The sequence below is a fragment of the Sminthopsis crassicaudata genome, chromosome 2 (assembly GCF_048593235.1).
Source record: "Sminthopsis crassicaudata isolate SCR6 chromosome 2, ASM4859323v1, whole genome shotgun sequence".
NCBI lineage: Eukaryota > Metazoa > Chordata > Mammalia > Dasyuromorphia > Dasyuridae > Sminthopsis > Sminthopsis crassicaudata.
The window spans coordinates 336,588,172-336,615,520 of NC_133618.1; the positions used below are offsets into that span (position 1 = coordinate 336,588,172).

The 27,349-nt window shown below is 37.6% G+C and overlaps 2 protein-coding genes across 7 annotated transcripts in view; both read right to left on the reverse strand.

Annotated features, from left to right (window-relative positions):
* ZFP36L1 (ZFP36 ring finger protein like 1) overlaps positions 1-13,184 on the reverse strand; it is an 87,015-nt gene extending 73,831 nt beyond the window's left edge. Inside the window, exon 1 of one of the 3 annotated variants that reach the window (XM_074290467.1) lies at positions 13,079-13,184. Coding sequence is in view for 1 of the 3 variants with exons in the window: in XM_074290466.1 (XP_074146567.1) it covers positions 11,908-11,916 (9 nt within the window). In the remaining 2 variants the exon portion in view is untranslated. Of the gene's footprint in view, positions 1-11,907; positions 12,086-13,078 lie in introns of those variants that run through there. The other 2 variants (XM_074290466.1, XM_074290468.1) reach the window with 2 other exon arrangements.
* Positions 13,185-20,542: 7,358 nt separating this feature from the next.
* Positions 20,543-27,349, reverse strand: part of ACTN1 (actinin alpha 1) — a 131,063-nt gene continuing 124,256 nt past the window's right edge. For all 4 annotated transcript variants that reach the window (XM_074290463.1, XM_074290462.1, XM_074290465.1 and 1 more), the window contains one exon: positions 20,543-21,592. In XM_074290463.1, coding sequence (XP_074146564.1) covers positions 21,434-21,592 — 159 coding nt within the window. In that variant the 3' untranslated portion in view covers positions 20,543-21,433. The remainder of the gene's footprint in view (positions 21,593-27,349) is intronic.

A 27,349-nucleotide genomic window follows, 5' to 3' on the forward strand; every position in this document is an offset into this window, starting at 1 on the left:
GCTGAAGAAAATGAGGCTGACAGAAATTAAATAACTTGTTTAAAATTACAAAGGTAGTTAGAGGATTTAAATCCAGGTCTTCCAAATGAGCAGATCTAAAATTATAATCCCAAAAGAAATGTAGGCTCCTTGGGGACAGAACCAGTTTTATTTTTTTGTCTTTTTATCCTCTACTATAGAGGGCAAGGGCTTTTAATAAATGTTTGTTTAATGGATGACCTAATAATTATCCCCACTTCATCCAGAGGCAAAGATAGAAGGGGATCTACTTCTTAAGACCCAAGACACTCAGCATCAGAACCCAGACACAGCCTCCTCCCCCTTGCCACAGTCTAAATCCCTGGGATGAAAAGCTCTCTGGGTGGTTTCTCCCATCTTCCCCAGGGCTGTTCCTGAAGAGATATTTTGCTTTCCCAGACAAGCTCAGCGATGCAATTTCTTCTCCTAAGAGGTTAGCCTAATTGCTTTTCTCAGAAGAAAAGCCTCAGAGGTTTCCCCTGTGGTGGGTTGAGAGGTTTGTAAATTGCATGTTTCGTCCATAATCCAGGTTACTATATTAAGCCCCATCTTGCAAACTAAGCTGTCACTTTTGCCCCCTTCCTCATGGTGCAAAGGCACCACCTAGTGGCAGACAGGGAGAAACCCTTAACAGTAACTCGGGGGGCCTGCTTCTGGACCAGAATTCTGGGGGGCCTGTAGTTGGTATATGAGGAAGGTATGACCTGTTTACAAGTCCCTGCCCCCCAGTTCGCAATTCTCTTCTCTCCTCCTTTCCCCTGCACCAAGGTTGACATCATGTGTAAGGGTGCCATATTCCTTCTACCTTTCCACCTATAGAACAGAAATATGTTTTATCATTTATCTTCCAAATGAAGAGTAGAAAAGTCTCTTCAGACTAAATGACATTATACTAATCTCCCCTTTTTTCTCTCCCTCCTTCTCTCTACTCTTTCCCCAGTTTTTCTTCTCTTCTCCCCCACCATATGTAATTGGGAGAAATTCCTAAATTTTGAGGCAAAGAACCCAAATTTGAATCCCAGATCTGTCATTACCTGTGTAACTTTGAATAATCTTCATATTTAAATTGAGTGGGATAAACTAGAACAGTAGTATCAAACTAAAGTAGAAAGGGGGCACTAATCCATACATAAGATCCCTACAGCCTACATATTGACTTAGTTTCAAAAATGTCATATTACCTATATTATGGTATTTTATTTATTTTGTTAATGATATTTCAGTTACATTTAAAGCTGATTCCAACTGTACTTGAGAGCATAAACACCTCTGGACTAGATGACCTTTAAAGGATCCCTTCCAGATCTCAATCAGTGATTGTAAAGTCCTTTTAATAGCTTAGGCCCTTTCTTGATTAAATCACAGAAATCCATATAGAAAAATTCCAGTAGACTCTTCCCCTTCTTCCCTACCTTTTCTACCAAATAACTGCTCCAAATTCTGACTTTAAACAATTAATTCTTTTACACACGTTTAACCTATATTATATTACACATTTAACCTATATTAAATTGCTTCTGTCTAGAGGAGGGAGAAAAATTTGGAACACAGGTAAATGCTAAAAACTTCTCTTTGGAAAGAGATTTGTTAAAAAAAAAAACTATTATAAAAAATTAAAAATAAACAAACATTTCTTTAAAATAATCCTCTTTAAGTTTTATTGATATATTTCCCAACATACTGGCCCCTCAACGAAACCTCTCTTGTAACCAAGAAAAACAGTTGCACCAAGGCTGACATTATGTGTGATAGGCACCATGTTCCTGCTACTTTTCCACCTAGAGAACAGATGTGTGTTATTATTTATTTTCTAAATGAAGGGACCAGAATTAGTCTCTTCAGACTAGACTACATTAATTTAATCTAGCAGTAGTGTTTAACCCCTAGACTATGTTAGTTATTACAACTAACCAGTTTGGCTGGCCCATGGCTTTGAAAATACTTAAGGAAATGTAAAAAAAGACAATGGAAAATATGGAATGAAATCTTAGAATTTCTTTTTTTGCAGATCAGTAGGAAGTACAGAGAAATTAACTGATTTAGCCAAGGTCACACAACTAGAAAATGAGAAGTTTGACCAGAAGTTGTGATAATTTTCAAGTATTTTTGAATAAGAGAGATTAGACTTGTTTTGTGTAACTCATAGGAGAACAAAAGAAAGAAGTTATATATAAGAAATATATAATAAGAAAAGATAACATAAAAATATATCTAATAATTAGACTTGCTCTCAAAATGGACTCATTTAGCTCATTATCACTATTAAAACTCAGAGATCAATTGGAAGCAATGGGGTGTAGTAGAACATAGTGGATTTGAAGTAAAAAGATCTAAATTTGAATTCTAATGTCTGTGTATCCTTCTCTGAGTCTGTTTTCTCAGCTATAAAATTAAGGGGTCTGTTTAAATGACCTCTAAAGTCCCTTCCTTATCAAAAGCAGAAAGTTGAGAATCTTCTATTCAAAAGTTGAACTGAGGGTGATGTAGAAGGAACACTAGATTAGAATTAAAAAAACAAAAAAACTGGGCATGAATTCCTTCCCCCATATCCAATAAGCTAACCTCAGTGGGCCTTAGTTCTCTCTCCTATAAAATTAAGGGTTCCAACTAGAAGTCCCTTCCAGTTTTAAAAATCTAGGGAGTTTATGAGTCTATAACTTTTGCATGAAGAGATCCTGAGAGGAACATTTTAAGTCAGAGTTCTTAACCTTTCAAGTCATGAACCCCTTTGGCAGTCTGGTGGCCCACAAGACTCTTCTCAAAATAATATTTATAAATGCATAAAATAAGATACATGGGATTATGAAGGAAATCAATTAAATTCTAACACAGTTATCAAAATATTTTAAAAAACAAGTTCATGGACTTCAGTTTAAGAACTGTTGTTTTAAAACAGTATTGGTCATTTAAATGACAGAATTTATACCACTAAATACATTTCCTATCCTTTCCTGAAAGCTGACTCTTTGAGGGAGGGAAAAAGGGAGATAAATCCTGAAAGCATTAGTAATGTAAGTTTGGGTGGTGGGGGAGAAAGAAAAAAAGACAGATCAAGAAGCAGGAAAATAGGGAGTTGATTTATAGTGAATTCATAATTTCATCAAGGAATAAGTGGAGGAATAGAAGGGTCATCTGGGCCAAAGGTCTCCAATTCAGATTTCACATTTGTCCTAAGCCTTCATGTATTTTTACTACTATCATGTACAGCTTTGTTTTCCTTCACAAAAACTTGTTAATGCAGTGTCTGAGAGAGGAGGAACAAAGAGACAAAGGACTATATCCTAGCCCTTGTTTGGGGGCGTGGGAGTGACCTAGAATCTGAAGATAGTCCTGATCTTGACCCTTCTCCAGACTTCAATAAGGACAATTCCAGACTGGCTTGTTGAACACCCAAAGATGGGCTAGGAAAACAGTTCACCAGCTAAGACATAGGCGGTGACTAAAGAAACATTTCTGAATCTTGGTGTGGAGAAAGGTTCCTATTTTTGTAGAAGCCAGCGCATATTGGAGTACAGTCTGTGGAAGAGGCACTGGGATCTCCTCTGTCTCTTAGAGCCTCGGTTTTCTGATGTATAAGGCTCTGATAACAACACATTAAATACTAGTCAGTGTATAGGGGGGAAGGAGTTATGAAATGTCGATCCTGTGCCAGGAAGACAAAAATTAAATAGCCCTTGTCCTCAGAGACCTTGTATATACAAAGGAGTACTTTTTAAAGGTTAGGGCTATATAAATGTGGGATTATCATACTATAATTTTAACCAGGCTTTATTTTATTTTATTTTCTGCCAAAGGACCTATCCCAATCCAGGCATGGACTTTCTCTCTAGTGCTATAGGCCCAAAGTACAGCTATCAGTCTCCCAGCCAGAAGTAGGGGGAGAAGGGGAAATGGAAAGAGAAAGTGAAAAACCGCATTTCAAAGTTGTTAGAAAGATCTTCATTTGGGACTTGGTGGATTGGAAGAAATTTAGTAAAGATCAACCGTCTTCAATAGCATTTTTGCATTCTGGAATTTGTAATGCATTTGGAAATGCAAAAGATTGCAACTTAAGGATTGGTTTCCTCACCTTCTTTCATTCACAAATATATTCTCAAACCTTTGTCCCCCTGGGCTCTTTTTCTCCTAGACTACTGAGGAAGCCCTGGAGTTGGTTGTGTTAACAGCTTGTAATTCAGGGGGCTTTCCCTTCCTTTCTCTCTGTCCCGTTCCCGGGTGCTTTCAAATTGCTGGTTTCCCACAACTATTCTCGGAACCAATAGGGTCTGGGCTAGTTTTAAATTCGACTTCCCTCCCCCTGGAGCAAAAAGGTTAACAAATCCCCCGGAGGTGGTAATGACAGAAAGAAGAAGACTAATTGAAGGGCTGGGGAAGACCAACGGGAATCTGTCTGCCTGAAGCCAAAGCCTCCCACTTACAAAGCATGGGACAACCAAAAGAGCAGAGCTTGTCTGAGATCCTGAGGGAGTGAGTAGGGTAAGAGAGGGAAGACAATGGAGGCCTAACTTTCTGGCCTCACTCAGGCTGGGACCTCCAAGACCTCTCACCAAAGAGACAACTATTTGGTGCTTTTTGAGGTCTTTTTCCTCAAAAACTTGATAAAAGATGAATTTGAGCACCTAGAAGATTTTAAGAATAAGACACTCCACTCAAGGAATGTTGTAGAATATTTTTTGGAGTTAAAAAATAAAAAAGGAGGATTATTCATCTTTCTGGGATGGTTTCAAAGCAAAGCTAGAGGTAGCCTTCAACAGTTCTGAGAATCACAGGTTTACAAAATTTAGAACTAGGAGATCTCGGAGGTTATAGATCAACCCATAAAATCCATATACAAAATCCCTGACAAGTAGGTGTGCAACCCCTGCTTGAATACCTCCAGTGGTGAGGAATTCATTATGTTCTAAAGCAGCCCATCCCATTTTGAGTAATTTATAAGTTTGCCCTTACATCAAGCTAAAATACTCCTCTTTTCTACTTCTAACCAGTCTCTAGCTCAGATCTTTGGGAAGAGTAGAGGGGAGGCTTGAGATTTGAATGTAGAGAATTCTCAGCATGAGAAACTCCCTCCACTGTTTCAGATTTGTGACAATCTTAACAAAAACATCTGGGCTCTGGAATTAACTGTCATGATTCTAATGCTAATAATACATGTCAGTGGCAAGAGTTAGATTGCACTTGAACCATCTAGGCCCAGCTTCCTCAATTCTCCCTGCCAGGATGTTTCTCATTATATATGTGTATATATATATATATATATATATATATATATATATATATATATATATATATATATATATATATATATATATATATATATAAAAGTTTGGACTCAGAGAATGCCACAGAAAATGCCAACGAAAAGACACAGATGACTGACCTTGTGCTAGAATTGTTTGGGTTTGTGTAAGGTGGGAGGCTAGGAAAAGAGGAAACGATACCAAAGAGTAAGAAGTAAAGTGATTTGTCTACAAGTAGTAATAAAGTTAGAATTTGGATGTAGGTCTTTAGATTTCAAATCTAGCAATCTTTCCACTATACCACTATACAGACCAAAAATATATGGACATTAAATTATGCCAAAAACTTGGATAGAGGAGATAGGATCTGATGAATTGGTAGGAACATTTGAACCCAATATATACCCAAGGAAGCCAAAGTCAAAAAAAAAAAAAAAGAAAGAAAGAAAGAAAGAAAGATCTTATATGAACCAGAACATGCAAAACAATGCTTTTTAATAGCTAAAAATAAAAAAAAAGGAAACCCATTAGTTGAAAGATGTGGAATATTATTGAACTTTTACAAATAATCATCTTCCTGAATTCAAATCCCTGCGTCATACACTTACTAGCTAAGTGACGTTGAATAAGTCACTTGTGTACTTTAATTTACTAGGGGGGAAAAAAACTGAATAACAATAAAGATGAATAATAACTAACGCTTATATATCACTCTAAGATTTATAAAGTGCTTTAAATATATTTATAAATTTGATCTTCATAACAACCCACAGAGGTTAGTGCTATGATCATCCTTATTTCACAGAGGGGGCAACTGAAGTTGAGAGAGGTTAAGTGATTTGTCCACACAGATGACTTGTCTGAGATTGAATTCAAGCTCTGACTTTCCTGAATATAAAATATGAGGCATTCAGGAAAAACTTGGGAAGACTTATATGAATTGAATTCAGAGCAAAGTAAGTAGAATCAAGAAAATTAAATACATATATATGTGCAAATGTCTATGCATATGTGGTGACTTAAGGCAAGTGTGGGATAGATGCCATCTGCATCTAGAGAAAGCATTATAGAGATTGAATATGGATCAAAGAATATCATTTTCACCTTTTTTATTTTTTTTTTTATTTTTTATTTTTTTGTCATAGTCAAATAGGCAACACAAGATAAGCCTGATATCAAGGCACCTGGAGATGCAGCTAAAAAAAGTTACTGCTTAGCAGATATTACTAATACGGGACCCATATCCCCAAGTGGGTTAGGCTATGTCAACTATAATACAGTACTTAATGGGAGTATGTGGGTGTAACAATATAATCCTATTGTCTCACTGTTCTTTAGCCTTTATGAAACAATACCTTATGATAAAAGGAAGTTCACCTTAACAACTTTTTAAATAGCTAATATTCATGGACTTTTAAAGACTACCACCACAGAGCAGGAGGCAGCTAGGTGGCACAATGGATAGAGTGGTCAGCCTGAGTCAGAAATAACTAAATTCTTGTCCCCTCTGAGATACTTCCCAGCTGCCTGACCCTGGGCAAGTGACTTAACTCTGCCTCAGTTTCCTCATCTGTAAAATGACCTGGAAAAGGAAATAACAAATCATTCCATTATCTCTGCCAGAAAATCCCAAATAGGGTCACAAAGAGGTAGACATGACTGAAATGCCTGAACAACCATAATATGGTTTAAGCTTTGGAAAACATTTTACAAATATTATCTCATTTTATCTTCACAACCACCCTGGGAGGTAGGTGCTATTTTATAGTTGAGGAAACTGAGGCAGACAAGTTAAATGACTTAGTATATCTGCCACTGTTAGGAGGGAACACAATGGATAGAAGGCCAAAGGTAGAGTCAAGAAGACCTGAATTCAAATACAATCTCAGACACTAGTAATATAAATCTGGGCAAATCACTTAACCTTTATCTCTCTCAATTTCTTTAACTGTAAATTGGGAATAATCATAGCATTTATTTCCCACAGTTGCTGTGAGGATTTAGTGAGATATTTATAAAACATTCTGCAAATCTTAAAGAGGTATGTAGACACCCTAGGTAGAAATAGAAGTAGTAGAAAAAGTAGTAGTAATAGTAGAAAAGGTGTAATAGTAGAAGTTGAAATTGAAGTTGAAGAAGAAAAAGAGACAAGGAGGAGGAGAAGGAAGAGAAGAGAGGGAGAAGCAGTAACAGCAGCTATTATATAGTTCATTCTAGTGGGAAGACTGGGAAAGACTTCCTGCCCCCTCCCCAAAGGTGGTATTTGAGCTAAATTTTCAAGGAAGTGAGGGACTCTAGGAAACACAGATGAACAGATAAAAGTGTTCCAGGCTATGAGAGAGACGGTCCATGCAAACTCACCAAGAAAGGGAGGTATATATAGCAGCATATTTGAGGAACAGCAGGCAGGCCAGTGTGACTAAGATTACAGAGGGCATGAAGAAAGCACGTGACAACAGGAAAAGCCGGAAAGGGCCAGGTTGTGAAGAGCTTTCAGTACCAAAGAACTTATATAGGGTATTCCAAAAGCCTGATGCAGTTTTAAGCTATCCAGGGACATGCTGTTATTTGATCCTAGAAGGATAGTAACCAGCCACTGGAGTACTGAGCAAAGGAATGACGAGGTTAGCTATGCTCGAGGAAAATCTGTTCAGCAACAGCTATGTAAAAGATAGATTGGAGAGAGAGAAAGATTCAGGCAAAGCCAATCAGAAGGCCAATGCAGAAGTCCCAGTGAAACAGTGAGACTTTCTACTAGGGGATGACTGTGGGAATAGACAAGGAGATATCTAGGAGATGTGGTGAAAGGAGAGAGAACAAGGTTTGGCAACTGATTGGATGTAAAGGGAGGAAACGAGGAGTTGAAGATGACAAAGTGTGTATAATAATATTATTATTTTCATATATTATTACATATCATATATTATCACCATATATTATACTCTGGAGAAGTATGAGACATGATCCTCAACTAAGGACAGGATGCTGAGATGCAGTGTAGAGCAAGCCTAATCTCTGTTTAATATAACCAGTGCAGGGAAAATAGTGTTCCAGCCTTGGAATAAGGAAGATCCGAGTTCAAAACTGACTTTACACCAGACACTTACTAGCTACATGACCTCAGTCAAATCACTTTTTTTTTTTGCCTTATAAAATAATAATAATAAATAGTCCTTCAGATACTTGAAGGGAGTTATGTCCTCTGAGCCTTTTTTTTTTTTTTTTTTTTTTCAGGTTGAAATCCTGAGTAGCTTTAGTCCATGCACATACAACATAGTCTCCAGCACTCTTTCCATCCTGGGCATCTGCCTTTGTACATTCTACAGATTAGCTATATTCTTTCTAAAATATGGGGACTCAACAAACACAACACTTCAGACCAGGGAAGACAAGGAATATCATCTCTCTTAATTTTGGACACTGAACCTTTCTTAATACAGACTAAGCTAAGAAGTTTTTTGTTGCAGTTGTTACGGTGTGTGTGTGTGTGAAGGGGTGGGGGGTGTCTGGGTGTATGTTTACTATATTGTTGACTCTTACTAAATTTGCAGTTCACTAAAATACCCATATCAAATGCTCCTTAGCCATATATAGATTTAGAGATGGAAAGGACTTCAGAGATTGTAATTACTCCAACACTCTACTCCCCCCCCCCATTGTATTATACAGATAAAGAATTAAGGCTCAGTTGAGGGTTGTGTGACTTCTCCTGTATACACAAGTAGTAGATAGCAGAGCCAGCTCTGATGCCAAATCCAGAGTGCTTGCTTCTCTTTTGTCCTTTTGAAGTTGGTTTTTTGAGCCCAAATATAGAATTTTACATTTACCTTCTTGAAATTTTATTCATAACAATAGACAACAAAACTTTAAAAATGTAAAATAAATTTCATTTGATCAGATTTAGGTAACTAGGTGGTAAAGTACTGGATCTGAGGTCAGATTGGCTTCTGCCTACCTCAGTTTCCTCATTTTTAAATTAGGTATAATAATAATGGCACTTGCTTTTCAGGATTATTGTAATGATAAAATTAAATGTGTTTAAAGTGTGTTACAAATTTTAATTGCCACATATATCTTAATGACTATTCTTTTTAATATTATTATTATTACTATTATTTTAATCATCTAGCCTATGGAGACATTTTCTGAACCTGACATCTAAAACATTAGTTTTACTCCTCGTTTGGGTCAATTGCAAATCTGGTTTGCATAAAATATACGCCCTTTAGCCAAGACATTGATAAATAATATTAAAACCTGATCAGGCATCAGGAAGACCTGCGTTCAAATTCTGCCTCAGATATTTACTAGCTGTGAGATCCTGGGCAAGTCATTTAACATTTCCTAGGTTTTAATCAGTCCATAAAATGAGGATAATAATAATAATATCCATCTCCCAGGAACTTTGTGAATCTTAACAGACATATATATACCCATGCACATTTACACGTGTGTATGTTTACTAGCATTATTTATACACATTTGTGTATAAAAGTGCATGTACATGTGTGTATATGCACATGTTATATGTAACATCCGCATAGCACAAAACAATTCTTCTAGCTTGAAATCTATGATCCTAAGCAGTGGCAAATACTATAAGCATTTTCCTATTTTCATGCCGTTTGGTGACAGGAGACCCTATTAGAAAACTTTTTCTAAACTGATATGGAGTTGAACTTATTAAGGACCATTCTTTGAATCAAGTTACAGCCAGTTGTGAATTTTAAACTTTCATTCACAGCTCTCCACATTATCCATAAAGATAACAATAGGACACTATGTCAAGGGCTTTGCTGGAGTTTGTGGCAAAACTAGCCACAGTATAGTCCTGCTCTACCTGTCTGTAATCCCGTCAAAAAGGGAGTGAAGTTATAAAAACTTTCATTCCCAAATGACCTTTGCCTCATTCCCCAAAAAAAAAAAAAAAAAAAAAAATATATATATATATATATATATATATATATATATATATATATATATATATATATATATATATATATATAAAGACGAGTATTGGTGGAAAGACTATAGAAATGCCTTTACCCTCTTCTTCCAGCCCCACTGAGTTATGATGAGGTATTTCCCCCTCCAGCAGCGATTTCTAAAGGATAAGTGCCCCTCACAGACAATGGGAGATAGGGTGAGGATGGGGCGGACAGCCCAGAACAAGGGAAGGTCAATTGCCAAGAGACTTGAAATATTCCAGATAAAGTGTGGTTTACATAACCGGACTTTATTTACCAGCTCCATCATTCCCAGACACTTCTGCTGGGATGCATGTAAAAATAGTCGTTATGTTGTTGGCTTAGATATACAAACAAGTTGTGTTATTTTGAAAGAAAAGGAAAGTTTTTTCCTCTCCTTGGGGCAGAGGAATGAGGAGGAGTGGCTGTTAAAACCAGCCAGATGCCTGCGTTTTCAGTCTCATTCTGCATGCTAGGAACGTGGAGAACGTGGTTACCCCAGCCAGCATGGGCTGACCACTTGCAAACTGCTGAGTCCTATTTCCCAAGGGGGTCCTTTCCTCCCCCTGCATCACAAAGCAGATGGATTCAGAAATGTTTTTCCCCTCCCCCACCAAAAGAACTGGCAGCTAACTTGGCCCAGAGGTAACCGGAAGCGAACAAGACAGTGAGCCCAGACTGCAGTGTTGGAGGATTTGGAAGAATAAGTTGGCAATTCTCAAATTTCCTGAGCTGGTTATCTGCCTTTTGTAGAAGGAAGATGGAACCTTAAGGGTTGATTATCTATGAATCCTCAGGAAGGAGAAGTTACTTATGCAGGGTCACACAGCATGTCAGGAGCAAAGCTGGATCAGGAGCAGAATTCATATTTTATGCGTGACTTATTTGCAACCAGACCACCATGAAATTTCACTTCTAGCAGCCTCAGTTTTCTCAATTACGAAATCAGGAAGTTAGAGGAGATGAACTCTTAAGATTTCTTCTAGCTCTAAATCTGTGATCCTAAGCAGTGGCAAATACTATAAGCATTTTCCTATTTTCATGCGGCTTGGTAAGCTGAGATTGGAGTCATGGAGACCTGAACTCAAAACGTGGCCTTGTGCCTCTCGACACGCCTCTTAACCCTATTTGCCTTAGTTTCTCGTCTGTAAAATGAGCCAGAGAAGGAAATGGCAACCCCCTCCAGTAGCTTTGCCAAGAAAACCCCAAATGGGGTCAACAGAGAGTTGAGCACAACTGAACAACAAACTTCGGTCCCGTGGCAATCATGGAGGGTGAAAGCCTCTATTTTTAAAAACCTGAAAACTTACCATGTAGCCTTCATTACCTCCCACAATGTCTATTCTCTCATCCACCATATGGAAAATAAATGGCAGCGGCGCTGCCCACACCACCGGGGGAGAAGCATTGTTTGGCCCAGCCACATGGTTCTGGGCAAAGTTCAACTAAAGCCAGGGAGGTAAAGCTGGGAATTGGGAATCCTGGGTTCAATTCCTCACTCCACCCTGGGAGCACTGCTCCCGGCAGATCTCTCCCAGCTCCACGTCTCATTTTTCCCAACCACCCATTGTGAGGTATAACAAATGATTACACTATGGCAGGTCTCAAATGGATGAGCATTCCTCCCCTACCGGCCCTGCAAAATATGCTAATCAAAGTAATCAACACCAATAGAGGGTTCCCACCTCGTTCATCCTCACCCCATCTCTCGGAAGAAAGTCAGGGTAGCAAGGGACCGTTGAAGCAAAGCCAATGTGCACAGCGTGGGGCCTGCTAACCCGCGCTCACCCAGAAAGTCACCGGCTGAGCAAAGTACCCAAGCATCCTCATTGCCGGGCCTGGCTTTTCCTGTACACCAGGGCTAGAACTCCCGGGGTTGGAGCGTTCTAGAACGTTGGTCTGCATTCCGTGCCAGTGTCCAGAAGAATTGGCATTATTAGGCCTGTGGAGATATAAGGGTGGCCAGGGTGGTCCCTCTGAAACTAGGGAGAGGCGGTGGGAAATGCTCACGGAAGCTTTAATTGCTCTACTGAGATTCCGCCTGGTTTTTGCTGCCCTCTAGTGGTTAATGGCCAAGATTCCAATTTTGTTCCCCAGCTGCTTCACATCCTCCCTCCCTCATCTTGATATTTCTAGGCATATTGAGGAAAGGGACCCAGATGGTTAGAAAAGTACTCCCTGATGTCCACAGGATCACAGAAAACATTTCCCTCGCCCCCTTTCTGCCCCACCTCCTGCTCCCCCAGATTTCCAGCTTTACCAGTGTTTGGCAACACGAACAGCTGAGGGAGAGGGAAAGGCGAGGGCTTGCCAAGGCCTTTCAAACACAAGTTGTTTCTTGATCTCGTGGTTTAGTTCTGTGCTCAGAAGCTACAGGTGCTACAGGCTCCATTCCCGGGCGAGAGGACCCCACAAGCACCAGGTGCCAAAGCGGGGGAGACAGTGCCTGAAAATTAGCTAATTAGGGCACAGGTTCTGCCCACGAGAGAGCCTTCCTGATCTGGGGCATATTCACCCTTGCTCCTACAAGCCCTTCACATGTAACTCAGAGGTTTTTCCTTCCTCCTCAACTCCAGATTCTTCTCCTGCACAGATTATGGTCCTGTCCTTTACTGCTGCTCTCTCAGAGGGACTGAGATGGCCAGAAATTTGTTTGGTGCCATCTCCAAGATCACGGAAATTTTTCTCATCCCTTTTCAGTTTTTGGTTCAAATCTCGGACACAAACCCTGGGAAATCTGAATTCAGTTGGGAGAAAGGGAATTCTCTGTTATGACCTATTAAAACCCCATTCCCCTATTGATTTCCTTTCCACACATTAGCTTGATTGTTGTTAGGGTACAAGTGTTAGAATTACCTTTCTATTCTCTCTTTTAATGGTATTTTCCTGCGGTCAGCAGGATCACAGGACCCAGAGATTCAGCTCCCAGTTCTTGGCAGCCCTCACTGCTTCAATCCAAACTTCTGATAGTTACCAGGGTAACCATTTTCCATTACCTTCAGGGGTTTCCCAGCTCCTCATTCTTCTTTTCCTGGCCAGCTGTTTGAGCCGGGTGGGGGGTGACTACTTCATCAATAATAGTTGGAACTGGCCAAACTGAGACATCATCGAAATTTGACCCCTTTCCAAATATTTTAAAATGATAGAATATGAGAGCTCGATAAGAGAGGTTGGAATCTTATCTTTTTTTAGTCCCTTATCCTCTTTACTTTTTCCTGTACCCTTGACCCTCCTGTAGGCATTTTCATGCTACCACCAGCAGTCAGTGCCTTAATGACTATCACAAAGTGTTCCCACTGCAACATCTTAAATCTTGCTTTCCTTGCTCTCTTACAAACTTGTCTGGCTTATGTCTCACATCTTTGGAATCCTGCTCTCCTTTAACTGATCTCCTAGCTAAATTGGGATACTAATTACTATTAATGAGTTCACATGCAAGGGATCAGGGATGGGAAAGGAGGGGAAAATGCAAGCAAGATTCTATTAGTATACGTCAGAGCGGGATTGAGGGGCTGCAGCCAGTTCCTTGCTCTCCAGATATCACCTCTATCAGTCTGCCATTTAATGTCTGTACTTCTCATCATTGGAATAATTCTTTTGGATTATGGCATTTTCTCTAGAAGGCCAGATACTCGGCATATTACTTAAATACTAACACAAATGCTTGATACTACCTAATAATGGGTTTAAGTCAGTGGCTCAGGTAGAATTCTAGATCCCCAAACATCTTAAAAAGATATATTATTTATCCTGCCCAATAAATATCCCTTTAGCCCCCCTATAGCTGTATATGACTACTTAAGAATTCCATATATACATTAGGTGATATTTCTGTTAGTTTAGCAGGTTCCCTATTATCAATTTTAATATAATTAGGGATTTAAAAGAGAAACATATAATATGTAAATATATTATGTAGATGTATCACTTTATTCACTACTATTTAAATAACTAGTTATTTTCCCCTTTTAAACTGACCCATACCAGAAAGTATGAACACATTGAAAGAGCCCTCATAACCTCTAAGATGACAGGAAAAGATAATGTTGAATGTTGGAAGCAATGTGGGAAAACTGGTCCACTAATATTGTTGGTGGAATTGTGAACTGGTTCATCCGTTCTATAGAGCAATATGGAACTATACCCAAAAGACTATTAAATTGTGCATACCTTTTGATCCAGCAATGTCTCTACTGGGCCTATAAAAAGGGAAAAAAATGTGCAAAACTGTTTGTAGCAACCCTTTTTATAGGGGCAAGTGGAAACTGAATGGATGCCTGTTGTTGGAGAATGGCTGAATAAGTTATGGTATATAAATGATATTTATTGTTCTATAAGAACATTATTGTTCTATAAGAAACAGTCCGCAGGATAATTTCAGAGAAATCTGGATTTATATGAACTGATGCTAAATGAAGTGAGTAGAACAAAGAGAATATTGTAAATGGCAATAAGATTATATTATGATCATTTCTGATGTGGCTCTTTTCAAGGTGATTCAGGCCAGTTACAATGGTGTTGTGATGGAGTCATCTGCACCCAGAGAGAGGACGGTGCATCACAAGATATTATTTTCACTTTTTTGTTGTTTGCTTGCGTTTTGTTCTTCTCATTTTTTCCTTTTTGATCTATTTTGTGCAGCATAATTGTAGAAATATGTATAGAAGAAATGGAGGGAAGAGATGGAGGAGAGAAAAAAAAGGTTTTGCAAGGGTGAATGTTGAAAACTATATGCATGTATTTTGAAAATAAGCTAAAAAAAAAGTCCTCATACACGCACGCACATTAATCTATAATAATCTCTGGTGACATCAAGTAGAATAATACAATGTAGAAAAATAAATGATTTTCCTCACATTTCAAACAATATCCAAAATCCAGAAAAAGATAGGTGGTGTTACCAAAAGAAATTTTTTTTAAAGTTTGATTAGAAAGATAAGCTAGACACCAGGAGATGATTCAAAAAATAAAAACCTGAATTTCAAGTGGCTTCTGAATCTCATAATATGATAAATCTAGGCTAAAGTTGCTCTTTATCTCCTCTTCAGCCCACCTTTACTCTCCCCAAAATAGAAAGTTTCACAAATTCTTGGAAAATGATGAGTGTCATCTCAAATCTCATCTTGTAAATTTCTGAGCAAAATCAATACCAAATCAGTTTGATTTAGATGTTTGTTATCTAAGGTGCCCTTACAATGAAGGTGCCAGTGACTAAGAAGACAGGGTCTTTGCTCCCTGGAATGAGGATGGAGCTGTGCTAACCCTTTTGTACTTGGATACCCAATGAGATGAATGACAGAAATTTATGACTAACAAGATCATGAGTGAAATGTATGGCCATTTCCAGATCTCTTCCCAGTAAACCCTAAAATAGGATTAAATGCTGCCTTTTTTGCTCTGCATATTACAAAATGTAACAGCATGGTATAATGGATAAAGTACACCTTTGGATCTATCCATACCTGGCTTTGGTTGCAGCTTCAGATATTCATTAGATATATAATCCTGGCAATTCACAACCTCATTAAACCTCAATTTCTTTATAGTAACAGTATTACATTTGGAGGATGGAAAGCTGGTTTTGAAATCCTAGCTTTGCAATTTACTACCTATATGTTATCTCTAGTCTTCAGTTCTTTTAGATGGAAAATGAGGGAGTTGGGAGCCATTGGCACTGGACAGGGGGTGACGTAATCGGACCTCTAAATTTAAGGAGATCACTTTGGAAGCTGAGTGGAGAATGGATTTAAGAGGGAGTGAGATGTCAGACAAAAGAGATCGAGCAAAGATTATTGCAATTATTGCAGTAGGTTCAGTATGAAATAATCATTAGAGTGGTAGCTATCTAAATGAAGAGGACATTTATAAATGTGAGTGTAAAAATGGTGAGACTTGGCAACAGTTTGGATATGTGGGATGAATGTGAGAAGTTGAGAATGACATCAAAATTTTGACTGGGAAATGGAGGTACCCTCAACAGCAAAAGCGAAGTTGGGGTGGGGTAGAGGGGGCTGAGTTGAGATCCCTATGGGACAACTATTCAAAATGTCCAAAAGGCTGTTGGTGTTCAAAGACTGGAGGGCAGAAGGGAGGTTAGGGACCGGAGAATTTTTTGTGTAGAACTGATAAATGAACCCATGGGAGCTGATAAGATGACCAAATGTGATAGTATAAAAGAAAGACAAGGCCCCAGAATAGAATTGGGGGAGAACCATGTTTTAGTTGATCTAAAAAGGACTTTTCTAGTCTTCTTACACTTTGCTTCCCTCCATATGCTCTGCAATGGCACCAGCATTTTTGCTGTTACATATATACATACATACACACACACACATCTTGACTCTGCCTTCTCACTGGCTATCCCTTGTACCTAAAATGTTCTTCCTCATTTTTACCTCCTAGCTTCTCTCCAAAATTGACCTCAAATCCCACTTTCTGCAACCCTTCAAGATTACCTCTAATTTATACTTTTCAATTTTATATGTACATAGTGGTTTGTATGTAACATCTTCTATTTGAATGTATGTGATCTCCTTGAAGGTAGGGACCAGTGATTTTACCTTTGTATTCCCAAATCTTAGCACAGTCCCTTGAAAAACAGTGAGTGCTTACCAAATACTAGTTGACTAAATTAATGACAATGACTTCCTTCCAGTAGCCAAGTAGTAAGAACAGTGGCTAGAGTGCCAACTTGGTGTCAGGAGGATCTCAATGGAAATCTAACTTTAGACTTACAAGCTGTATCATCCTGGGCTAGTCACTTAACTCTGTTTGCCTCAGCTTCCCCATCTGTGAAATGAGCTGGAGTAGGAAATAGCCAATCATACAGGTATGATTGCCCAGAAAACCCCAAGAGTTGTTTTTCAGGAGAGTCCCATTGTGACTCCTCCTTGCATGAGATCACAAAGTGTCAGACACAATAAACTTCCTTAGAAGTCTAAATTTGTGATATTGTGATCTATGAGAAACATGCCTATCCCACAGTTGTTGTTGCGAGGATCAAGTATGACGACATAAAACAGCATATAAATATCAACTGTTATTAACAGTAAATCCTCCTCCTTCTCTAACTGGCCCACCTATACAAAGTTCAGAGTCCAGGATGTGATTAAAAAAAAAAAAAAAAAAAATCTGGTCTTTGGGATTATCATGCTAATCCTTAAAAAGCCAGAAATGTGGGCAGCTGCTACATGTGAATTTTAGTCCTGCCTTAATACATTATGTCCTTAACAACTAAGCTTCCTCTGAGTGTGAATAACAGAGTAGAGATTAACATAGGATTCCATAGTTGTTGTTGTTGTTTTAAATGCCAAGTTCTTTTAGGCTTCTGGATTTAAAAAAAAAAAAAAATTAAATAGGTTTTTGAGAATTGGAAGGGATCTGAGCAGTTATCTAGTCCAACCAACACACAAAAGAATGTTGCTTGTCAGATGTGTGATCATTCATCCTGTCCTGGTACACCTCCAAGAATGGGAAAACCACTATTTCTGGTGGCAATCCATTCCACTTCCAGGAAGTTCTCCTTGTCAGGACACTTTTCCCATTTTCAAAGTAAATTTTGCTTCTCTGCTATTTCTACCCGTTGGCCCAAAAGCTATCTTTTAGAGTCAACAGAGTAAATATTAAAAGACAGCTATCATGCCCCATGATGAATCTTCTTCCTTCAGCAGACTTTTAAATCCTGACTTCTGAATACTCTCCTGCTTATCAATGTCTTTCTGCAACCCTCACAACTGAACACATCTTCTAGATCAAGTCTGGAGATTACGGTGGGCTATGACGTCACCACCCTATTGCAAGAAGCTGAGCCCCTTCCTCTTACTGAAATTCAACAATCCCATTTTTTGCTGACTTGAGCTGCAATTCACTAAAACCCCAGCTTTTTTCAGAATTCCTGTGCATCTTATACTTGCAAAATTGCTTATTTTTGTATCCAAATGCAAGACTTTACTAAATGTAACTTTTTTTTTTAAACAAATTTTTAGATTGCTTTATGTTAGCTATTCTGCTCAGCTTTATCATCTGCAATTTTCATGGGCGTGGCTTCTATACCCTTATCAAAGTAACAAAAATGTTAAAGACACAGGGCATCCCAGTGGAGGCTTCCTGACATGACATACAATGTGTCTTAATAGGCCAGATAGCTAGGAGGCACAGTACGAAGAACACTGGGCCTGAAAAACCTTAGCTCAAACCTGCCTTAGACAAATGAATTGTGTGACTCTGTTTTCGTCAGTTTCCTTAACTGTAACATATGGATACACCTGCTTTCCAGGGTGCTATTTGTAAAGCACTTAGCAGAATACCTGACACATACTAAGTGCTTAATATATTACATGTTACTTAGAATAACATATTTCTATGGAGCTAAAAACATTTACGTAACATGACATAAAATATTATACAAAGTATTAGTACATTATATTGGATATTTACAATTATTATATAATGTAAAATATATTAAAATACACTTCTATAGTGCTAAAGCATCTTTATCAATTTGCTTGGTACAGGGGCCTAAGTATTATCCTGTATTTCATAGACAAGGAAGTCAGAGGCAAGATTTGAATTCATACCTCCTGATTCCTAAATTACAACTTTGTAATCAGTGAAAAACAAAACAGTATCTCAAGTATTAGTGGAAGGGAAATGGGACAGAATTTATTTAATTAGGTGCTGGTTTGCTAGTAATTTGGCACAGCTTCTATTTGTATTAAGACTTAGCAGAAATCTGCTGACTACCAAAAGCAGCTGAAAAGGACAATTAGTTCTTGCTCAGTTGCTTCCCTATACTAAGGGACAGTTGCCCAGTAATTCCCTAACAGAACATAGGACTCAGAATCTCGACTCCAACAAGTATAAAAGAGCAAGAAAAAGCTGGATATGACCTTCAGATTCAGAAAGTATAGTTTCTTCTATTTCTAAGGGACAAATGTGTCACAAGACACAGATTGGTTTCCCCCAAAAAGATTTAGGTTGAGAAGCCTAAAAATATGAATCCTCTACTCTGTAGGTTATTGGGGAGAAAAATTTTCCTTGGACAAGGGGAAGAAGTATATCAAGGAAGGAAAAATAAGGGGATTTTAATTGCACATATTTTCAAATGATGAAACTGAGACCCACAACACTTATTTTCACTGGAATCAGTCAGTGATTTCACAGCAGAGCCTAATTTGGAAGAGGTAGGATAATTTGAATATTCCTGGTCTGAATATATTACACCAATACAGGAATGAATATTGTTGTGTTGTTGTTCAACCGTTTGTGACCCCATTTGGGGTTTTCTTGGCAAAGACATTGGAATGGTTTGCCATTTTTTTTCTGGCTCATTTTACAGGGGAGGAAACTGAGGCAAACAGGGTTAAATGACTTTGTGCAGGGTCACACAGATAGTTTATGTGTCCGAAATTGAATTTGAACTCAAGAAAACTAGTCTTTCTGACTCTAGGCCAAGCAAATTTAAACTCCATATGAATTATTTTAAAAAGGGGTCATCTATCTCTAGAAGTAGACTTGTTTCCAAATATCCAAGGCTTATTATGATTTACTTAAATGACCAAATCCCAAGATCATAAAACCCATTTCAGACAGAAGTCTCCTGTACTTTGAAGCATGATTTGTCTTTCAGTTGCCAAGTTCATTTCTTCTGTAGCCTCTCAAAATGTCTCATATAACACTGTTCTACCAAATGAATAAGTTCTTTAGTTGGTTGAATCATGAAAAACCAATAAAGTTAAGGTTCAATCATCCATCTGGGGGAAGGGATACATTCCCCTGAATCTAAGAAAGAATCTGGAACATATCCATATTTTCATTTAATTTTATGATATAACTAGGGCAGATATAATACCCATTTGGGGGAGTGAGGATTAGACCTATGAATTCATCAGTGTAGGGAGCTGTGATTGTGGACACTCCTTCAACCAATTCAGGTGGCAGGCTTAGTAAACTGTCTGGAAAAAAGAGCAATTAAGTGGCTTGCCTTTGGTCAAACAACATATGGATCCCTTCAGAAGGATGGTTAACTTCTATCCAGTTCCCCAATTCCCTAGTTCCCCAGCTCCATTTATGCATGAGGAGAACGTAGCCCAGGGAAATAAAGAAGCAAAGCAAACAGAATAGGATGCAGGACTCTGCACTATAACTTCAGGATCTGCATGAAAAAACAATATGGAGACTAGTATCACATACCTCCCTGAGGTCCCATGCAATTTTTCAACAGCAGAAAGATATGACACGCAAAGAGTTATCACAAGAATGCTGCTTTGTTTTTAATATGGTTTGTGACAAGCAATATCAAAGTCATTCACTCTTTGCAAGTTTGTCCTGATCTTTTTTTTTTAATAGACAACTTTAAAATAATTAAAACAAAACAAAACAAAAAATATTTTGTGCACTGAGGAAACTGATCATCATATCTCTGGAATTAAATATGAAAAGACAAGCCATGTAAATTATTTGTCTTTCTAAAAAACAGCTATCTGAAGTTTTTTTTTTTTTTTTTTTAATATCATAAAATATTTCCATGAAACGAGTGATCAAGCAAACACACATGCATCTGGTGTGTCTTTTGACAAAATTTCCTCCCCCCACTCAAAGCTGTGAGATTAGAGGAATGGACACAAAAGATGGAACAGATAAGATAAATTCTTTTTTTAAAAATTTTATCTACATAGATATATAAACGCATATATATTCTATCTATGTAGATAGAATTTTTTTAAAAGGATGGAAAGTCGCATTGTGCTTGCTTATTTTCCTATGTCACAACAGACAAAACATGTGGTGCAAATATTTCTATTTTCCCCTTATCCATTTCAGTCAGATGGAGAAAAAATACCTTTATTTTCTATAATAAAATATGTGGGTTTTTTGGTTTTTTTTTTTTAAACTTTTTTTTTTTCTTTTTTGCAGAAAATAATTTTGTAAACTGTTACCACTTTCAGAGGTGGGAAGATTCAATGTTTGTCCCAGCCCTGAAGATGATGGGAACCTTTGAATTGACACAAAAACCCCAAGGTTTGGTGGGGAAAGGAGAAGTAAGGAGAAGGTAGAGGACAGACCAACAAAGGAGGCAAAGCTGAGGGAAGGGATTGCATTGCATACAGAAAGAAAGGTGCATCTGGACAGGAAGAAGAGCCCTGGTAGAGTTTGGGGATTTGTATGGTAATAAAGAAAGGGGATTTGTGTGGTAGGGTGACTAAGAGTAGGTTAAAGGTCACTTTCGCCATAAAGGGCTGTGGAGAAGGACATGTAGTCCAGAGCACCAGGCACTGCATCCGGGCCAGTATAGGGGGCCATCCGTGCAATGCAATATTCTGCTTGGTCAGGAGGGAGCTCTCGGCGTAGTTCATCCAAGGTGATATAATTCTGCAAAGAAAACAAAGAAATACAGTTACAGGCAATATCTATAATCTATTATATCTCTAGATCACCTACCTACATTATGATTGCTGAGGATTTTGTGAGGCTTACAGTCACCACTTCTATGGTCCTTCCCACTGCTCATGAGATTCCCTCCCCATAGTCTTATCATTAACACAACAGAAAAATAGGACCTACTAACCTTGACATGCCATTTTTGAAAAATCATCAATCTCTTTTCTAAAGAATAAGGATTTGTGTTTTGCTACAGCATCTTATTATGCAAGTGGTCCAAACAAACTGAATATTCCCTATTGTATATAAAAACATGAGAAATGTGATCCTGGGGAAGATTCATGGTTCAAATATTGTATCTGACAGTATAACCAAGGAGTTATATGTGGAAAGGCAGGATTGTACTTTAGGATAAATCAAAACTAGGTAATTCAACTAGTTAGTGCAGTAGATAAGAGTGCCAGGACTAAAGTCAAGAAGATACCTCAGACACTTAGCTGTATGACTTAACTTGTATTATAATTTCTAATTCTTAATCTATAAAATGAGATTTTTTTTTAAAAAAACTCTCCCCCTGGGGGGATGATCCTGGCTCTTGCCTCTAACCTCAGTCCAGCCTACATTCTTCTCTATTCCTCACCTACTATAGTCATTTGACCAGGTTGTAACTGTTCTGTTGGTTCCAATTTATTATCTTCTCTGGTATGTCCTTCCATTGCAAAGTTAGGGAATCAAAACAGAACCCTGGTAACTGGAAATGTAACTAATGTGTTTTAAGTGTCACTGAAGTCCCAAGAAGTTTTCTGACAACCATGTCATAACAACATGGAGCATTCCATGGGATCATTCAGAGGGAACAGGGTAATTAAATATCTTTTGTAAAACGGGAAGAATAATCCTTTCCCTGTGACTTCCCTCACAGAATTTAAAAGGTTAGAATCTTTCATTTGAATAGGATGAAGGCTAAGAAAGAATAGAATCTAAGTCTGTAAAATCATGTTTAGATGGGAAGAGGTAAATAGTTTTGAAAAGCACAATGGAAGAGTTCCTGAACAACTATCACTGAGTCATGGAGGAAATATTAAGTTGTAAAGGCCCAGAGGCTAGATTCTCAAAGGTGTGTCCCAAGTACACATTCTATTGGAATGGACCTGAACAAGATTAGGCTGGTTGGTTTTGTGAATGATATCCTAGAAAGGAGTTTGGTTCAGGACATAGTTTAGTTTAGTGCTGGGTAAAGTAAGTTTGGGGTTTTTAATAGGAAATATGCTAAGAGGGAGAAGGAAGGGTATTTAAGGGTTGAGGACAAAAAGAAGTTGGGGAAGAGAGGCAGGGGCTCCTCCCAGGCAAGCATTTCTATTAGAAAGATAAAAAGTAAGAGCAAGATTCATAAGGTTTGGAACACCAAAGTAGAGACAAAATATCTGTGTGAGCTAAGAAGAAAAGAAATTACAAATAAATATAGTCTTGCCCCTTGTCTATAGTAGAAATGGTTTGAACTTCATGGTTTTGCATATGGTTTAGGCATAATTCTGTTTATTTCATTTTTTGTTGTTTAAAAAAAACCTTAAAATTAATAGTTCTATTTAAAGGTATAGGAGAAATAGGAAAGAGATGCCTCTTTTAAGAATTTAACCGACATTCCCTGATCCTCAAATGGACCTTATGGCTACCACAGAAGTGGTCTTCTCTATGAGGTGATTTTAAGAACACCAAGAATGAATATCCTGACCCTAAAATACTGTGTGGGACAGGTGGGGTGCAAGACCCTCTTCTCAATTAACTAATCAGAGACATAATCAGGTACAAAGAGAAAGCATTTATTTAATCCCTGTAGGAAGAGGCCCAGACACACCTGGGAGCCATCCCAACTCCTGCCAAGTGCTCCTAAAACCTGGCCAACTTCCCGCTTGTCCAGGGTTTAAAAGCTAAAGACTCAAGCCTTCTCATTGGGTAGACTAAAAGGATGTAACCATCCTTGACCAATGGTCAGTAATGCTAGCTGCCTCCCACAGGACAAGTCACTTCCTGCAACTTCCTGTATCTCCAGATTCAAAGTTCATTCCTCCAGAGATCAAATGACCTTCCAAGGTCCCAGTTCTGGATCACGTGACGATCCTGAGAAATAGATCATCCAGTCAGTCCCATTCAATACCAAACTTTAAGTGAGATTCCATTTTTTTAGATCTGTCCAAATTAAGAGGGTTTAAAAAAGATTATTATTGATGTGAACACTTCCTAGGAGGAAGGATAAAAATTCCAATCATTTTCAATTTACACTTACAACTTATGGGACTGTTCACATCCAACTCAGAGCAGAGCCTTTTAGGAAGGTGTATGGTAATTATGGCCATGAGGGACAACAAAAATTAATTTAGATTATTGGTCTTGGGCACATGGCATAACAGAGAGAGATCCAAATTAATAGAAAAGTAGGTATATCCTTCACAAATCAGCTAAGGGATCATCCTGTCTTACTCTTTTAAACACAGAACAAAAGCTTTCCCCTTTCTCTTTACTCTTGAGGGAGAAATGCTCAGTAACTATCCACAAGCACAAAAAAAGTCACAAAGTAAGGAACAAAATCAACCCCTGTTTTTTAATGAAGTTGAATCAAAAGAACATTAAACAAGCAAATAATACACTCTTGCTCTGCTCCCTTTTCGTCTCCCCACTACCTTTTTTTGAGATCGGCACAGTAGCTTTGATCTGCAACTTTTCCAACCTAGGTCAGTTTGACCCTTGTTAGGCTCAAGGTTCCCTTTCTCAACATTCCCAGAGGGCTTACTATATTGGTGCCTGACACTACAGATATCTGATTGGTTCTTACCCCAACTTACCCCAGAACCAACCTTCTAGTAACGGATTGTGGGTGTGTGCCACCAAGTCTGGTGAACTGAGTCCCCTTCTAATCCTATCTAACATTCTACTCAATTTGACCCAGTTTTTTTCCCCTTTCTTTCTTTAAAAAAAAAAAAAAAAGTAGTAGTAATTAATATGATTCCATTTCCAGTGCTGCCTTCACTCAGCTATCATACTACATAAGTTCTTCTACAATTCACATTTTACATGTTATTTTTATAGCACTGCAATATTTCATTATAGTCGATAGGGCTATAATTTATTCAGTCATTCTCAAATTGTTGGAATACAGAGATTGTTCTGTTTTTTTGCTATTGCAAATGGCATTTTCTTCATACAAATTATTGGACCACAGCTTTGGAGATGGAAGGGATCTTGGAGGTTAGTTATCAAGTTCAAATCCTTTATTTTATAAATGAGGAAGTAGAACTCAATTGACTTGTCATCGGTTATCTAACTCTATATATCAGAGGCAGGACTTAATTTAATTTAATGTCATTCTGTCTCCAGATCCAGCATATCATTCTTTATACCATGAAATTGCTGGCTCAAAAGTCATTCCCCTTGAATACTGTTAAATTGTTCTCTAAAATTTGTATAATCTTCTGAAGTACCAATGAAATTCCAACAATAGACTTTTATTACTATTTGTTTTTCTTGCCTTACTAATGACAGTGATAGAAGAGAAGGTAAACAGTTTCAATGAAATAGTTCCAAAGTACACAAAATTCAAAAAGGGAAGAGGAGAAAGGCAAGCAGGGCAGTGTCAATACTACTTAATAAACACACACACACATACACAAATTGTACACAATGAACAATCATGGTTTTATGGGTTTTTTTGTTCTTTGAATATTAGAAAGTAGATGGTTGTTGATATTTCTTAATTTAATGATAAGAAATATCTTAAACATAAATTTTTTTTTTAATTTTAAAAAGAAAATATGCCTCTCTTTCATGGGAGGTAATGTATAAAATGTTGTATACACTTTCAGTCACAGTCAACCTGTTAACTTACTAATGGACTTTTTTTCCTGTGAAAATCTATTACAGGGGCTACTATATAGTCTAAAATGAATGTGACATACAAACAAAAGACATCCAAGATAAATGACAGATAGAGATCTACATTCTTTTTGTTCTTCTTTTGAATTACATGTATATATTTTTCTAATCTTCCCTCCCCTCAAATGAATGTTAGCTCTTTGAATATAAAAATTATTTTATTTTTGCCTTTGAATCCCCAGCACACAGATCCTTGCATATAGTGAGTACTTGAAAAACCATTGGTGGAATTGAACTGAATTATAAATAGTATTTCTCTATCAATTCATCTTGACTCACAGTAGCACATAAAAATGCAAATTATTTTTATGGGTTTATCTTATTCCTTATTAATTTTATATATCTCTACTAATTTTTTTGTTGACTTAGTGTTTTCTACATATAAAATTAATTTATTTACAGGTTGACATTTCTTAATCATACTTTAATGTCAATGCTTATTTCATTAATTTGTTTCATGACTTATTGCTAAGATTCCCAAAACTATAATAAATAGGAATGATAAGAGATGTTCCTGTTTAAGACATGTCCTTAATAAAGAAGACTTTTTTCCCTTTATAGCTATAATTATATTAATGGCTTTTTTGGTATTAAATCAGCCTTGCATTCCATTTATAAATATGCTTGGTCATGATGGGATACTTTAAATTTAAAAAAAAAAAAAAAATTTGTGTATTCTGTTTTTATTTTTCTTTCATTTTATATTAATGATATCAGTCTAGTTGAAAATTAGTCAATTGATTAACATTAGGCATCTACTATGTGCCAGGCAGTGTGCTCAATAAAAGGCAAAAAACAGATCCTGCTCCCAAGGAGCCCACATTCTATTAGAAAAGACAACCTATGTAAACAAAGATAAATCTTATACAAACAAGGTAAGTTGGAAATAAAATAAATTGGAAATAATCAAAAGAGAAGGTACTAAAAGTAAAGGAGATTGGGAAAGGCTTCTTTTAGAAGATGGGACTTGAGGAAGCTAGGGAAAGCAGGAAAAGCATTGCACGTATGAGGGATAGCCAGTGAAAATAACTTAGGAATTGGGAAATGGGAAGCACAGTGCAGGGGCCAAACACATAAAAATAAGTTCTGCATCTCAGCATTCACAGTGGGGTCAAGAGAAATGTGGGACCAGACACTAGTTATGAGAGTCTTTGAATACCAAGCAGAGAATTTTATGTTTGATCTTGGAGGTGATAGGGCATCATTGGAGTAGAGAGGGGTGATGTGGTCAGACTTTCACTTTAAGAAGATCACTTTGACAACTGAGTAAAGAATGGAGGAGTCAAGAAAGACATCTAGAGATTGTAAGCCTAAGTAGCTGGGAGGATAATAGTACCCTCCACAATAATTCAGAGATTAAGAAAAGGGCATTTGGGGGAAAAGATAATGAGTTTAGTTTTAAGATGTTAATATTTATGATATTTAAGGGACATCTAGCTGAAGATTTCCAACATGCAGTTGGTAAGCCTGGAGGTCAACAGAGAAATTAGGGCTATAGAAATAGTTTTAAGGATCATCATCATAGGGGTAGCTAGGTGGCACAGTGGATAGAGCACCAGCCCTGAAATCAGGATAATGTGAGTCCAAATATGGTCTCAAACACTTAATACTTTCTAGCTGTGTGACCCTGGGCATGTCACTTAAACCCCAATTGCTTCAGCAAAAAAAAAAAAAAAAAAAAGAGAGAGAGAGAGAGAAGAAGAATCATCATCATCATAGAGATGATAATTAAATCCATGGGAGCTAATGAGATCACCAAGTAAAGTAATATAGATAAAGAAGAAAAGGGCCCCAGGACATCAACAATTAGAAGGCATGGCC